General features: G+C 41.4%; 1 protein-coding gene across 1 annotated transcript; it reads right to left on the bottom strand.

Annotated features, from left to right (window-relative positions):
• Positions 1-3,900: 3,900 nt before the first annotated feature.
• Positions 3,901-4,872, bottom strand: LOC129195212 (olfactory receptor 6B1-like). The gene has a single exon (XM_054801050.1). It carries the CDS (start codon positions 4,870-4,872, stop codon positions 3,901-3,903), a length of 972 nt encoding a protein of 323 aa, XP_054657025.1.
• Between the last annotated feature and the right edge of the window lie 11,754 nt (positions 4,873-16,626).

Below are 16,626 nucleotides of genomic sequence, written 5' to 3'. Positions count from 1 at the left end.
GTCACATGCTGCCCTGCCAACGAGAAGACGGGGGGTGCACAAGAACCTGGGAGGGGACACGGCCAGGACAGATGGCCCAAACTGCCCACAGGGATATGCCATAACATATGATGTCATGTTCTGTATATAACTGGGGGTTGACTGGGAGGCGGGGCAGCTTGGCAACTAGCTGAGCATCGGCTTCAAGTAGTGCACAATTTTGCTTTGCATCACTTGTTTTGTATATTATTATTATTATTATTATTACTATTATTTCTTTTCTGTCTTATTAAACTGTCTTTATCTCAACCCACAAGTCTTACTTTTTTTTTGCCCTTTTAGATTCTCTTCTCCATCCCACTGGGAGGGGTGTCACGTAAAAGGGTACGAGTTTGATGTGTGGCTGAGGGAGGCCCTCCCATTGAGTCACGAGGTTCAGAAAGGACCCCCTTGCTTTCTAAACTCCTTCTCAGAGAGGAGCCTAGGTGCAGCTAGGTCCAGTCTTAGTCCCAGACTTGGTCAACAGTTTATGTCTAAAGAATTATGTGTGTAGCCACATATCAGAGTCAACGTTTGCCTGTCAGAGCCCCCAAAGGACTTTCATTGAAACAGTTTCGCAAAGTTGAAACAGATAGGTAATTTATTAAAGCAACAGATATAAAAGTTCAAAGTTGCTGTTGATAAATGCACTTACTGCAATAGTGCCAATATATGATTATAATGCTAGAAAAATGCTATCCCAGGTATTCTTCACCAAAAACGTGAAGTTGCAATGCTTACCAAGAAGGCGTCCCTATCTTGGGTGGAGGAGAAGGAGCACAGCCCATTGACAGCCCATTGACTGCCTCAATCTCTTTTCTCCTCCCCGGGGGTAACTTCCTCAATATCCTTTATACCCCAACCTTAGCTGTTCTCCTCCCTGGAGTGATGTTTAACATGATTTGGGTGGGGAGTTGAGTATATAGACATCTATGTTCAGCATGTACTCCTTTTAGCTCATTATCATACTTAGGGGTGTCAACTTTAATATTCATTTCATGGATAATGAAGCAAAAGGTCTCACTCCGGGCACCGTGGCCTTGAAGATTCTATGTAGAAACAGTTTATCTGTTTATTCCACATTCTCTAACCAAAACAGGACTGTTTGCCACCATGAGACTCCCTTCTTCGGCTGCTTCTAGTGCCAATGTTGCAGATCTCCATCCACAGTGTTTGCACAAGAGATAAGCAGACACCAGCATTTTTAATCTCTTATGTGCAATTGTCACAGAGAGGGGGTTGTTTTAGGTGTGTGGTTGTTTTAGCTGCCAGCTGGGTTAAACCACAACAGATACATAACTGTGAAAGGAGTTTGATAGCTGGTTGTGCTCAGAGAGACCTTCACAGGCTGGAGAAATAGGCAGACAGGTATCTTATGAAGTTCAGCAAGGGGAAAGGCAGAGTCCTGCACTTTGTTGTGACCAGTCAATGAACCTCTACAATGGTAGAAGGGTCTGGGGAGATGGGGAAGGGATTTGTGCTCATGAAGCTCAGGGAATAATGTAGGAAGTTACTAACAACAGCTGTTGCAAAGAAAGCTGAACTTTACACAAAGGAGATCAGAGGCTAGCCTTGGTTCTAGGTAAATGGCTATATCAGTTCAGTAGATCAACCAGCTGTAGCAGATGAGTAGATCATCCAGCTGTGTAACTGAGTTAATCAAAAGAGTGCATATGCCTTCCTAACTTAACCAGGGACAGGGTTACATGGTTCAGCCCAACATAGTGTATTAAAACTGGACAACAAAGAAAAAGAACTTCCAAGAGAGCAATGGGTTTGAGCTGTTTTCAACCCATGTGTTTCCTTCTGTTGACTGTGGTGACCAGCATTGTCACAGTGAGCATATTATAGAGAATGGTAATAAAATTCATGTTTGCATTGTGATTCAACTGGGTATGCAAATTGCTACTCTCTGCTATGTGCAGTTTATACTTCTATTGTCATTTAAGAACATTGCTGTATTACACTAAATCAAAATCCTGTGTAATAGAATCATAGAATCATTTAGGTTGGAAAAGACCTTTAAGGTCATCGAGTCCAACCGTTAACCAATACTGCCAAGTCCACCACTAAACCACATCCCTACTAAACCACATCCCACTAAACCACTTCTACACCTCTTTTAAATACCTCCAGGGATGGTGACTCCACCACTTCCTTGGGCAGCCTGTTCCAATGATTGATAACCCTTTCCATGAAGAAATTTTTCCTAATATCCAATCTAAATCTCCCCCGGCACAACTTGAAGCCATTTCCTCTCGTTCTATCACTTGTTACTTGGGAAAAGAGACTGACATCCACCTCGCTACAACCTCCTTTCAGGTAGATGTAGAGAGCAATATGGTCTCCCCTGAGCCTCCTTTTCTCCAGGCTAAACCACCTCAGTTCCCTCAGCCAATCCTCATAAGACTTGTTCTGTGGACCCTTCACCAGTTTCTTTGATCTTCTTTGGACACGCTCCAGCACCTCAAGCTTTCTTGTAGTGAGGGGCCTAAAACTGAACACAGTACTCGAGGTGCAAATAACTTCAAATAAGACATTAAACTGTCCATGTCAGGAATATCCTAAAGAACCTGGACAGAGAGTGCTGGACTCTGACACTGGGGAGGGATAACCCCATTCACCAATAATTTATGGGCACATATTGTCTGGACAGCACCTTTGCAAAAATGGGCCTGTGCATCCACATGGCAATAATTCTTGCAATAAGAAGGCCACCAGTTTTTACAGCTGCATTAGAACATAGTCAGCAGGTTGAGAGTGGTGATCCTTACCCTCTAGTCAGTGCTTGTTGAGACCACATCTAGCATAATGTGTTCAGTTCTGGGCTCCATAGCACACAAAACACACAGAAATACTGGAGCAAGTACAGAGAAAGGCCACTCTGATGACTGAGGAACTGAAGTATCTTCCATATAGGTAAAGACTAGAGAGCTGTGATTGTTTGACCTGGAGAAAAAAGGGCTGAGTGAGCAGTCTTATCAGTATGTATAAATACCTGATGAGAGTAGTAAAGAAGATGGAGACAGATATTTCTCAGTAGTGCTCAGCAGCAAGGCAAGAGGCAATGGGAATAAATTGAAATACAGGACATTCCTCTTAAACAAAAGAAAAATCTTTTTTACTCTGAGGGCTGTTGAACATTGGAATGGGTTTCTGAGGGAGGTTGTGGAGTCTCCATCTGTGGAGGTATTAATAACTTGACTGGACATGACCCACAGCAACCTCCTGTAGTTGATCTTTATTCAAGCAGGGACCTTGGACTAGGTGATCTCCAGATGTTGCTTCCAACCTCAGCCTTTCTATGATTCTGAGAGTGAACAGACATTGGAATAAGGGACCTAGCTAAGTGGTGAGATTTACATCTATGGAGATACGCAAACTCACCCAAACAAGTTCCTGATCTAATTGGGCTTGCTCTGAGTAGGAGGTTGGCCTATAGATGTCTTTGGCTATCATTTAATCTATATTATTCTATGATTCTATTCTAGAGTCTATGATATAGGTGTAGGTTATCTTAAGGACTTCACAGAATTAGTACTACTAAATAGAGTATCTTTATTGGGAACAGAGAAAAAAAGTTATTGCCAGCTTAAGGACCTTAGATCTGGATAGGGTTCTGAGGCTAATTAAGGCTAGGGAGCAGAGAAACTGGGATCTGATTCTGAGACCCACAGCTGTCCTCAGTTTCATTTTTCCCTATTCTTAGGCTCTTCCCCTTGACCACTTGCTTTCCTCATGGGAGGTGGTGCACATTCTGAACATTCTCTGAACTCTCTCCTCTCTTTCTTCAGGATCACCCAAATCTCCCAAATCTTAGAGATGAACACTAGTAAATTTATTATGACCTGTAAAAATCACTTTCACATAGTAGAAAGGGAGTTAAATAAATAAGGAAAGCCCTAAATGAAATTTCTGGGACAAGGTGTCTCTCCAGTATATTGTTTTCCTAAGAGCAATTTTGAATTCCTGGTTCCTTAAGCAATAGATGACCGGGTTGACGAGGGGTGTCAGGACAGTGTATACTACAGAAACCAGCTTGTAGGAGCTGAAGGAATCAACAGGCTGAGGCCTGGCATAGATAAACAGGGAGACTGTATAGAATACTATGACCACTAAAAGGTGAGAGGCACAGGTAGAGAAGGCCTTGTGACGTCCCTGGGCTGAGGGGATGCCCAAGACAGCAGAGATGATGCACACATAGGAGGCCATAATCACAATGAGTGGTACAAGAAGGATGAGCAGGGCCAGTAAGAAATCCATAAGCTCAGCTACTGACATGTTGGTGCAGGCTAGCTTCAGTAAGGGGGAGACATCACAGAAGAAGTGGTTGATGATGTTGGGCCCACAGTAGGTCTGACGTGAAATGAAGTAAACCTTCCCTGTGGAAATCAGGAAGCCACTCATCCAGGAGCCAATGGTCAGACGGGCACAAAGAGTGTGATCCATGATGATTGGGTAATGCAATGGGTTACAGATGGCCACATAGCGATCGTAGGCCATGACAGCCAGGAGAGTGCATTCACTGCAGGCCAATGCCAGGAAGAAGAATAGCTGAGCCATGCATCCTGTGAAGGAGATGCCTTGTCTCTTTGTCACCAAGCTCACAAGCATTTTGGGCACTGTGATGGAGACATACCAAATCTCCAGAAAGGAAAGATTGCACAGAAAAACATACATTGGCTTGTGAAGCTGGAGATTTGTGCAGACAAGTACAACAATCATTGCATTTTCTGTCACCGTCAGCACATAAGTCAGGAAGAACATAAAAAAGAGCAGAAGCTTGATTTCCTGTTTACCTGGAAAACCAACCAGAACAAATTCAACCACATGGGTCAGGTTATCTGAGGGCATGCTGAGAATCATACAGAAGCCGCTATAGACTTTGCAGGAGAAGCAGATGTAGCAGCGATTTGAACATCCACTCAAGCTAGCCTGTATGCACAGACCATGACGTCAAAATCTGTGTTTGTAATTAGAGCTGTCTGGATTGAGAGGGAAAAAAAATTAGTTGTAATGAGTGATTCATAATTAAAATACAGCAACCAGTGACAACAATATAGCAACTTCACAAAGTACTATTGAGGCACAAGTGGGATTTTCCAAAGTAGACTGCAGAATTTTTCTAGGACCATTTTTGTAAATGCAATTAGGATCACGCTCACACAAACGTGAGTTGCATTTCTGATCCAGACCTGAAGCATCTCATGGTACTAACACAGCATGATCTGAAATGTGTTACGTACATGAAACGGTGCAATGCTTAGGATATTGGGGTTTTTGCCATACTCTATTGGCTTACATGAGTTTTTCACCTAACCTCCTCATTTCTCCTCATCCAGAACTCAACCAGCTACTGTTATAACAGTATATGTACTGATATACATTCTAGGCACTGATCTTCAGTGCCTCTGAACTATTAGGGACAAAATTAATTAAACCATCTTGCTAAATCTTAAGGTTAGTCATCCTTGTGTAAGTTAGAATCTTCACAAAATTATTAACGTGTTTCCTGTAAATGCCTGTGATATCATTTCCAGATGTACTTCCATCTCTCCTATAGTTAGTCTTTAAATTGAGACAGGCAGCTGTCTCTGCTTAAACAGGGTAGGTGGATCTCCTCATGAATCATCTGGTTATGTAGTAAATACAGAAGTTAATGAAGAGACATAAACACTGCAAGGAGTGACAATATGTCATAAAGCACAACAGAACAAATGAATCCAGCTTTTCAAAGTGTTGGTCTTTCTCCTTTGACTAATAGAGGATATTCAAATATGAAGCTGGTCTGTTCTAAGTAAACAGTGTGGAATTAATCACACTGTGGGTGTCTTGATTGTATATTAGTGATTCAGGTACCTAAACATAAGCATGTTTAGAGATGCTGTAGATATTCTGGCATTCCAGCTCTCAGTCTAGAAGATTATGAGATTTCTATAGGTTCTGTGTCACGTCTGGCAGGAATTTGTGAAACACTCTAGGACATCTCAAGTGCTTTTCTATGGCTGTGTTTAGGCTCTTGAATCCCACCTTCAATATCCATATATGAATTCATGGACATGTGTAATGTCTTTTGCATGCTGCAGTTATTTGGGTCATTCATACAGAGCAAAAAAATAGGACACAGAAACTACAGGACATTCAGAACCTTCTGGAGTGACACCTGCCAAGTGGGGAACAAAGGGCCTCTCAAACATCACTGAGACACTATACATGGACCAGCAAATAAAATCTCTAATTAATACAATCTGTGACTCTAAACAGTGATTCATTTGGCCTTATATAGGGTTCTAGTTAGGAATGGGTTAAATATTTCTGGACACTGTTTTCTATATGATTCACATTTCCACTTTATCATATATCATTATATGACTATAATCAGAGCTTAGACAGCTAGTTATTCTGCTTTAGGCACTCATGGTGATATTCAGGCACCTATATAGAGTGAGACAGTGCAGTTTTAGCTGCCAATGATATCTTTGACATTCCTTTGGAGTTGGCAGATATAACATGGGACTCACAGAAGTTCTGTGCCCTTCCAGAGCAGGGCTGAAGGCTATACAGAGTACCATAAAAGGTCTAAAATACCACTGGACATCCCTGTGTTTAAGTAACTGAATTCCTCTTCTGTTGCTAGGTACAATTAAAAGTGAGATAGCAGCGATTGCCTAAAAATATGGGGGGTTTTCCACGAGGGATGATGAAGATTGTGCCTTCCAGCTTCCAGCTTTTACTTCTGAAGGCTGTAGAAACTTAAGGGTGTAAGAAACTTACAGACACTGTGCAGATGTCTTGGATAAACTGCAAAAGGCATTTATTTTTAGTACCTGTATTGAGCCACTAAGATTAGCTACAATGAATCCAACCTATCTTCTAGATGGTTTAAGTGAGGTGACAGAAAACTCATGATTAGACACAGCCAACATAAATGGACAAACTCACTGTTCCACATGCAGATAGCTTGTTAAATCATACATGCATCTATGATGCTATATTTGTAGTAAACTGTGAGGTTGATCCCTTTCACAAGTATTCTATGAGAACACACATGGTTACTTATCCATTCATGCTTATACCAACATATCAACACTGTCTAGCTGATAATATTTCTTTCTATATATGTATTATTTATATGTTTCTAATATCAGATTTGGGCAGACAGAAAAGGATATGCTGTACCAATAGAGTGTAGATGGAACATACCTACATTATTTCCATGATGGGAAGACTATTTTTTCCCATGACTTCTTAATTGTCCACTTTAATATCCTACTGTTCCTCTATATATCTGTCCATCTATATATATGTGTAGCTGTGAAGAGAAATAAAAGCAAAAGTATTTCATACTTTACATGTGAATATAGATATATGTATACGTAGGTGTGTATGTTCTAGGATTAAATATTTGTGTGCAATATTTCTTAAACAATGTATTTTTTTAAACTCCTCAATCAAAGACACTTTAAGGAAATGTAATTATCAAACAATGACAAGTAATTCTCGTCAGATTAGCTTAATTTGGGATCAGAAGGTCTGATTCCATCCCTTAATTAGGCAAAACTTTGCTCCCTGTATTCAAAAATATGATAGTCCCAATGAACCATGAACCTCTACACAGGAGAAACCATCAGATTTGATAGCAGTCTGCTCTATTGTAAGTCACAGGCAGGGTAAATCTCATGTGAGGTAAATTTCAAGATGGATAAACTTTACTCATAAAAGGAGTCTCACCAATATAAATATTAAATACATATTGTAAACAATCAATTCTACAGAAGATTCCCTCTCTATAGTATGAGCCACCTGAAGCAGACTTTAAAATAATTCAACTGAATTGTATACAAAGAGTGATTATCAACAGAGACATTGACTTTAAAGATAAACTATGGAAAGAGGCTGTGCTGTTTGTATTGATGTAGATACCTACACCTAGGGGAAATTAATCTTATAGTACCCAACTCTGAGGAAGAAGGAAGAAAGGAAAGAAGGGAAATGATAAAAAAGTGAAAAATTAAAAAGTGGGAGGGAGGGAGGGAGGGAGGAAGGAAGGAAGGAAGGACAGTGAGAAAAGCTATTTCTATAATAAATGTGCATTAACATAAAAGCTAAAACACAAAACACTACTTACCTGAGAGAAAAGGATGAAGACAAACATACCAGCCTATTATTTTTTCCTTGATGCTTGTTCTAAATGACTGATGAAAAGAAAAAAATAAATGTCATGGTAAAAATGTCTTTTAAAACATGAAAATAGACATTTCCAGAAAAAAAGAAAGAAGTTTCATATTAAAAAAAAAAATTGAAATAGTTTTCTATGGAAGTTAGAGATCAAGAATTAGACAAGACTAGGAAAGTGCTGTTTCCTCTTCTGTTGCATGGGAAGAATGATCCACTCTCTCTTTAGGGACCAATTTGAGTTCTGTATGTTGAATTGCTCCAACATGAGAGAATGGTAAAAAAAGCATTCCTCCTGTGGTCAGTGACACTGCTCTCATTTTTTTTTCAACTAGAACAAACTTGCAGTGCAAGAACCTTTACTTTGAGAGCTGATAAGCAAATCAAATCCACACAGAATCTGTGCCAAGGGGAAAACACTGCTTTATACTTATGATAGGATTTGGCTCCTCCATTTCTATATTTACATGACCTAATAATCTAGAATTTCCTTTATCTGTTCTGTTTTGAATGGGTGCATTACAATAAGATTGACTACTACTTACAATCCATGGACTGTATTTAGTGACTTGCCCTTGAATAGAAAAAAAACCCAACTATGATTAACTTGGCATATACTAGAGGAGCAAGCGAGATGTCTAAACACAGGCATACAGTAATATTTTATATGTCTTAGGGTATCTGACACTTCTGTACAAGGCATATATTAAATTATACTCCTTAGTGGGAGCAGGAAGCCAGGTGTGGTGCTCTGGGATACCCAAAATGACAATACCTAATGACATATAGGCACATTAAGCCTATCCTTACCTTCTGTAGACTCATAGAATAATTTATGCTGGAAGGGACCTCAGGAGACCTGAAGTAAAACCTCCTGCTCAGAGTAGGTGCAGTCTAATGAATGCTAAGTTAAGGGGGGATAAACACTTCCCTTGATTTACTGGCTTCGGTGCTGTTTATACAGCCCAGAATACAATTGAGGTGCTTTCCTGCCAGGGCACTCTGGTGACTGGTGTTCAGCTAGCTGTCTACCAAGACTCCCAGATCTTCTTTTGCAGAGCTTCTACCTAGCCAGTCAGTCCCTTGCCTCTGTCATTGCCAGGGGTTATTCCTTGTCACATGCAGGAATTTGCATTTGTTTGCATCCTTGTTGAATTTCGTGCAGTTTCTATTGGCCAATTCTTCCAGCCTATCTATGCTGTTGAGTGTCATTCCCCTCCTCCTCCCCTAATTTAATATCATCTGTAAACCTGGTGGGTAAACACTACTTCTCCTCCTCCAGGTCATTGATAAAGATGTTAAACAAGACAGGTGCCCAAATAGACCCCTGCAGTATTTCAGGGGAGAGCAGACCCATTGACCACTCCAGGTAGAGTATGACCCATTGACCACTACTCTCTGAGTCTGATAATCCAACCAACCTTTTTATCTAGTTGTCCATCTACCCAGACTGTAAAGTCATAACTTGGCTACAATACGATGGAAGACAGTGTTGAAAGTCTTACTGAAGTTCACGTAAATGACATCTGCTGCTCTTCCTTCATCCATGAATCCAGTGATTTCATGACAGATATAGGTTGGCCAGGAATGATTTACTTCTGATAAATCTGTGGTGACTGCTCCCAGTCACCACCTTCTTTTTCTTCATATGACCAAAAGTGTGTTCCAAGAAGAATTACTCCATGATTTTCTCAGGAACAGAAGTGAGGAGGCTGAATGGCCCGTAGTTTCTCAGACTGTCCTTTGAAGATGTTCACATCACGCCCAAAATGTATTGCTGCAAAGGAAGCAGTTCTATTTTTTATCTCATCCGCTTGCCACAGTTGCACTTGCTTCCTATAGAACCTGAAAGTTTATCCTGCAGTAAGTCTGTGTTTACAAAGGTAATTTTAAACAAGTCCAGACAGACATGTCTGTGTTATAAATAACCACGCTGAGATAGGTAGTCCCCAACTGATGGGTCTTTCCTCACTTGCTGCCCGTTTTCCTCAGCCTTTTCTCAGACCTTAGAGTAGTGGAAATATCATAGGTGTGTGAATATAACTGCCCTGCTCATGGTCACAATTAAATTGCCTTTAAAGGGTAGAAATCCTAACAGCTGGGACGTAACAAAAGCAGTGGTCCACTTAGCTGCCCATACAGAACTGCAGTCTGTAGAATGCTTTTGGCATAGCCACAGGTGTAGGATGCCAACCTAAGTTGATGGCATCTTTATTTGACATCTTGATGAGGCAGAACAGTGGGTTACCAATGGCAATGAAGCAGTCATAAGCTGTGACCACTATGAGGAAGTACTCTCTGGTGACAAAGAGAGAAAACAACATGAGCTGGGCTAAACAACTGCCGGAGAAATGGCCTGCCCCTCAGCAAAGAAGCAGTCCAAGGAGTGGCAATGGCAGTGGGTGGCAGAGGTCCCAGATGGAGAGGTTCTTGAGGAAGTAATACATGGTTGTTTGTTTATAGATGAGTGTTTATACAAATAATAATAGTCATGGCATTCTTTCCCGAGTGTGTGACATACAACAGCTGGAAGACCATGAAAGAAAGATCTGCAGTTCTAGCTGATTTTTAAGCCCATCAGCGTGGACTCAGTCATCATGCAGCAATTTTCCATGGCAGATTATCCTTCTTTAATTTATCCAGCCATCACTGATGATTTGGCTTTTATTCTGTTCTAATTTATGGGCTCATATTTATATTCATATTCATGATCACTTTAAGGAAAGAAAAAAAACAACCCAACAAATTAACTGAGTTCATGCAAGGAGAAATAGTGCCTTTTTTCTTTGTTCTAAGTATATATAGTAAATATTGCTTACTGTTTATTTTGCATTGTTAACATTCATATCTGAGGCAACTGTCTAGCTTCCGTGTATGGCTATTGGAGAGAAACAGGCAATTCCAGACAACAGTCATCTAAATACCTTATTTTATTAGAAGAGTAGTGATTTTAAGAAATGTTAAAGTACTGCTTCAGATGAAATAATCTCATAGTATCTAGATGTAAACAGATAATACCAATTTGAACTTTATATTTCTCAGAATTAAATTTAATTTGCCTACCTTTAATTACTTAAAAGGGGCCAATAGAGGTGGCAAAATACGAATGTGCAATACCAGTTTATGGCTGTATGGTAATCTGTTTGACTGCTGCTGCTGTTTGAGAAGGCTAGAGGTCTCCGTTAGGTCCTGTGTCATAGCTACTAGCCTGTGTAATTTTCTCAGATTTGTTTCTTCCCAGAAATATATTGGGGGGGGGGGGGGAATGAGTAAGTCATTAAGTAAATATAAAAATAAAAATCTTTTTTTTCAGATGTTCATATGCAGAATATCAATTTGATTCCTATTGCAATTCCAGGAGAACATTACCCCATAAATTTCAGCAATCTATATTTTGCTTAGTTTAATTATCTGTAAATATTTAATGCTCAGATTTTATTTGCTTAAGAATACTGATGAAACTTGATTTGGTGGAAGATTCATAAGCAAAGGGTGAAATCATTTGCACCAGACCCTCATATACCCTTAAAACCAGTACAGCATTTAGTGCTACTTCCTATTGTGTCACCACCAAAAGTGCAATCAGAATACTTGTTTGGGAAAAGTATTTGTGGTGTTATTACAGAAATTACATTCTCTTACCTAAGTTTATAATTATGCTTAGTTTATGAACATAATCTCAATTTATGTATAGTGGTAACTGACAGACACTTCCAGGATCTGATTCACCTTTCTGGTAACAGAAACAGAGTTTTTGGAAATTCCTTTCTCTTTCAGTTATATATTTGTCATCTTTGCTATTTTATCTCTCTTCTGCAAGCTCAGTTTTCCAGACCCAAATAGATTAAACTCACTGCAGCCAGACTGCACCGCTTGAAGCTGTACTGGTCTATCCTAGGCCTCATTTTCCTTTTCTGTGGACCAAATTGTCTCTGAAGCATAAAGGAACAGTGTAAGCCTAACGTGTGAGCAACAGAGACTTAACTGAAGTGAGATTCCTTTTGTTAACTTGGAAAACTAGGTGATAATTTGGCTCCCCACTTAAACATACCAACATGAGGATGAAAAGACAGTATGACATGGACACTAATTTGGTCTGGTCTGGTGAAGAGGGGTCAGAAGGAATGGCATACATTTCGAATATTACGTCAAAATACAGTGCTACTGCCATAAGTGGGAAGCACAGGTAGAGAAAGCTTTTCTCCTGCCTGCCTGAGAAGTGATCCTCAGGATGGTGGAGATAATGTTGCAGTAGAACACCAGGATCACACAGCATACAGTGATAATAAAGAAAGAGGAGAAAGAGAACAGCACAATCTTATTGATATAAGTTTCACTGCAGGAGAACTTGAGGAGTGGTAGGAGCTCACAAAAGTAGTGATCAACACCATTGGACCCACAGAAATTCAGCTGAAAGATTAAACTGGTGTGTACTGCAGTGTTTAAACTGCCATAAAGGCAGGAAACCCAAACCAGCAGGTAACACCCTCTGACACGTGATAGTCTGGTAGAGCAGAGGATTGCAAATGGTGGTGAAGTGGTCATGTCAAGGTTTTGCCCCAGCCGGCAGCTGAGCACCATGCAGCTGCTCACTCACTCCCCCATTAGCAGGATGGGGAGAGAATTGGAAGAGTGAAAATGAGAAAAATCGTGGGTTGAGATAAAGACAATTTAACAGGTAAAGCAAAAGCTGCACATGCAAGCAAAGCAAAACAAGGAATTCATTCACTAATTCCAGGCAGGTGTTCAGCCATCTCCAGGCGAGCAGGGCTCCATCATGTGTAATGGTTACTTGGGAAGACAAACACCATCACTCCGAACATACCCTCCCCTTCTTCCTTCTTTCCCAAGCTTTATATACTAAGCGTGATGTCATATGGTATGGAATATCCCTTTGATCAGTCTGGGTCAGCTGTCCCAGCTGTGTCCCCTCCTAACTTCTTGTGCACCCCCAGTCTACTCGCTGGTGGGGCAGTGTGTTCTGGCAGAAAAGGCCTTGATTCTGTGTAAGCGCTGCTCAACAATGACAAAACCATCTCTATATTATCAACACTGTCTTCATCACAAATCCAAAACATAGCCCCATACTAACTACTGTGAAGAAAATTAACTCTATACCTGCTGAAATCAGGACAGATGGTAAGACATTGTCACAAGAAGAAAGCATTTAGTAGCAACAAAGAGTCCTCCAGAGAAAACCTGAGTAGCACAGACATTAGATCAAATGTCTCTGTTCTCTCATGAAGACCTTGAGGACAACACTGCTGGCATAGCAGACATCTATGAAGGCAATATTGCCAAAGAAGAAGTATATAGGTGCAGCATGGCGTTGTGAATTCCTGACAATGATTATGATCAGTCCGATATTCCCCACCACAGCTGCAGTATAGATTACCAAGATAAACAAGAAAATGGTAACATGCACACAGGGGTGGTCGCAGGAGTACAAATTCATCTGGTGAAGTGTAGTTCTCCACAGTCATCAGGTGTACAGCTGAGGAGAAGTGAAAGTGTAACAGCTTGAAGGTGACATGCATGACTATTCTACTTCCAGCATAAGCTAGGGTGCAGAACCAAAAATAGATATGGAAAGACGAGTTGATTGTCTTCAGATCTAGCCCTATATATCTGTATTCTTGAAGGGCTACGAAGATGATTAGGGGACTAGAGAATCTCTCTTATGAGGAAAGGCTGAGAGAGCTGGGTCTGTTTATCCTGGAGAAGACAAGACTGAGAGGGGATCTCATCAATGATTATATATATCTAAAGGATGGGTGTCATAGAATCATAGAAACATAGAATGGTTTGGGTTGGAAGGGACCTCAAAGATCATCTAGTTCCAACCCCCCTGCCATGGTCAGGGATACCCTCCACTAGACCAGGTTGCTCAAAGCCCCATCCAACCTGGCCTTAAACACTTCCAGGGATGGGCCTCCACAGCTTGTCTGGGCAACCTGTGCCAGTGCCTCACCATCCTCACAGGGAAGAATTTCTTTCTAACATCTAATCTAAATCAACCCTCCTTCAGCTTAAACCCATTATCCCTTGTCCTGTCACTCCATGTCCTTGTAAACAGTCCCTCACCAGTTTTCCTGTAGGCCCCCTTCAGGTACTGGAAGGCCTCAATTAGGTCTCCCTGAAGCCTTCTCTTCTCCAGACTGAACAACCCCAACTCTCTCAGCTTATCTTCACAGGAGAGGTGCTCTAGCTCTTTGATCATCTTCGTGACCCTCCTGTGGACTCACTTCAACAGCTCAATGTCCAGAGGATGGGTCCAGACTCTTTTCAGTGGTGCCCAGTGACAGGACAAGGGCCAACAGGCATAAACTGGAACATGGGAAGTTCCATCTGAACATGAGGACAAACTTCTTTATTTTGAGGGTAACATAGCACTGGAACAGGCTGCCCAGACAGGTTGTGGAGTCTTCTCTGGAGACATTAAAAACCTGCCTGGATGTCATCCTGTGCAGCCTGCTCTATGTGAACCTGATTTAGCTGGATGATCTCTAGAGGTCCCTTTCAACCCGTACCATTCTGTGATTCTGTGTAACTCTGTGATTCTGTGAAAGGAGGACTTCTCAAAGTGCTTGCCTTGAGAAACCTTGGCTCAGCAAGGCCCCACACTACCTTTAGAGCAAAGAGAAAAAATGATTCCTTAGCTTTGGCCGATCTTCCTCTCAATAACAGAGTATAGCAATATCTGCTTCCCTTCCAATCACAGCATAGTGGGCTTTTTTGAGCAGAATTCACTGTTTGCTCCCATTTACTTCCTTTCACATCAAAGAAGGGATTGCTTCCCAACCATTTTACCTATCTCAACCACTTAAGAAAAGACACATCAAGAATGTGTTGGGGATGGACTGGATCATCTCCAGAGATCCTTTCCTACTTCAATTTAAAGAGACACATTGGAGAGACGGAAAAAATAATTTGTAGAAGCCCACTTGAAATCACCCACTTTCCCTTCCTAAATATCTGAGGGAAGCAGTGTGCTAGATACTCTGTTGAGTCTGATTTCTCAATACTCTGTCTGTCCAGTTAATGGCTTGTTCCTTTTTGTATATTGTTTTGCCTGCTTGGTGAAGGGAGTACTTCCACTTAAAATAGAAATAAACAAAATATCCCAGGGATAAAATTTTCAGGAATGCCTTGGAGAATCCTGTTTCTGCTTTTGACTGAAAAGGACTCCCTTAAGTGTCCAGTTGTTAAAGACCCTATTAAGGCAGTATAATAATGACAAATAAAAATAATAAATAGTAAGCAGAAATAGCTCCCCATTACTCCCACATCCACCAGTGAAAGTTAGAACTGTGCAGAATCTATGGAAAATGCCTTACGCAGTTGACTCCAGAGGCTTGTCATCCATTCCTTCACTGAGCACACCTATGTGAGAGGAAGGAAGAGGTAAGATCTTGACACGGTGTCCTGGTTCTGGCAAGGATAGAGTTAATTTCACAAAGAGCCAGGACAGGTGAGCCAAGCTGGCCGGGGGCTATTCCATACCATGTGATGTCATGCTCACCATAAAAGGGGGCCAGTCGGGCAGGGGCGGGTTCGGTGTGGCTCTGGGACAGGCTGAGCATCCGGTCGGTCGTGGGATCGGTAAATTGTTCTTTGTTATCACCCATTGTGAATATCTGTTATCAGTACTGTTGTTGATTGTTTCCCTCTCCCTTGCTGTCCCAGTAAACTGCCCTTATCCCAGCCCTTGAGGCTTTGCCGTTGTTTTTCCGTTCTCTTCCCCATCCCGCCGGGGGAGGGGTGAGTGAGTGGTGCGTGGCACCCAGCTACCGGCTGGGGCTAAACCACGTCACACGGGGAGACTAGAGCAAGACAGGATTCTTGCTGAGCAAGTAGTAGAAGAAAGAGAGGTATTGCCTAAGTACACCTCTTTCTTTAGAAATAGAAAGTAATTTTCTGTCCATGAAGCTATCACTTCTGGCCTGCTCGAAAAACTGGTACCTACACCTTTCTTCCTGTAGCAAGAAGTGTTATTTCTACTGCCTCTGCTTGCAACTAAGAGGCAAGAATTCCTTGGAGAAATTGACAAGATGCCTCTTGGGGAGAAAACAGACTTGTTCCTTAAAGACATTCTTTCAGGGAGATATCTTCACAGGTAACACGTGATCATGGTGTCTGCAAAAGCTTGCATGGAAATGCAGAAAATTAATGATGAGATTAGGCTGGAGGACTGAGAGCATAGCAAAGTTTCAGTCATTCCTGCAGCAATGTAGGCTCTGCCTAGCAAGCTTACTTTGACTGGGGTGGAAGCCATGAGCAGCCTCATGTCACATCCAGAAGGTTATCACAGGTTAAATCCTTCACAAGGACATGGTTATCTCCCGAGTGCTGCAGCTGCACAGACATTCCAGCTGTGGACTGAGAATTGGAGGTGGGCAGGTGGTGGGAGGGAATTAAATTGACCTAACTGAC

This window comes from Grus americana, chromosome 22 (assembly GCF_028858705.1).
Source record: "Grus americana isolate bGruAme1 chromosome 22, bGruAme1.mat, whole genome shotgun sequence".
Lineage (NCBI taxonomy): Eukaryota > Metazoa > Chordata > Aves > Gruiformes > Gruidae > Grus > Grus americana.
The sequence above is the reverse complement of the archived record's forward strand: the minus strand, read 5'-3'. Positions and strand labels throughout refer to the sequence as shown.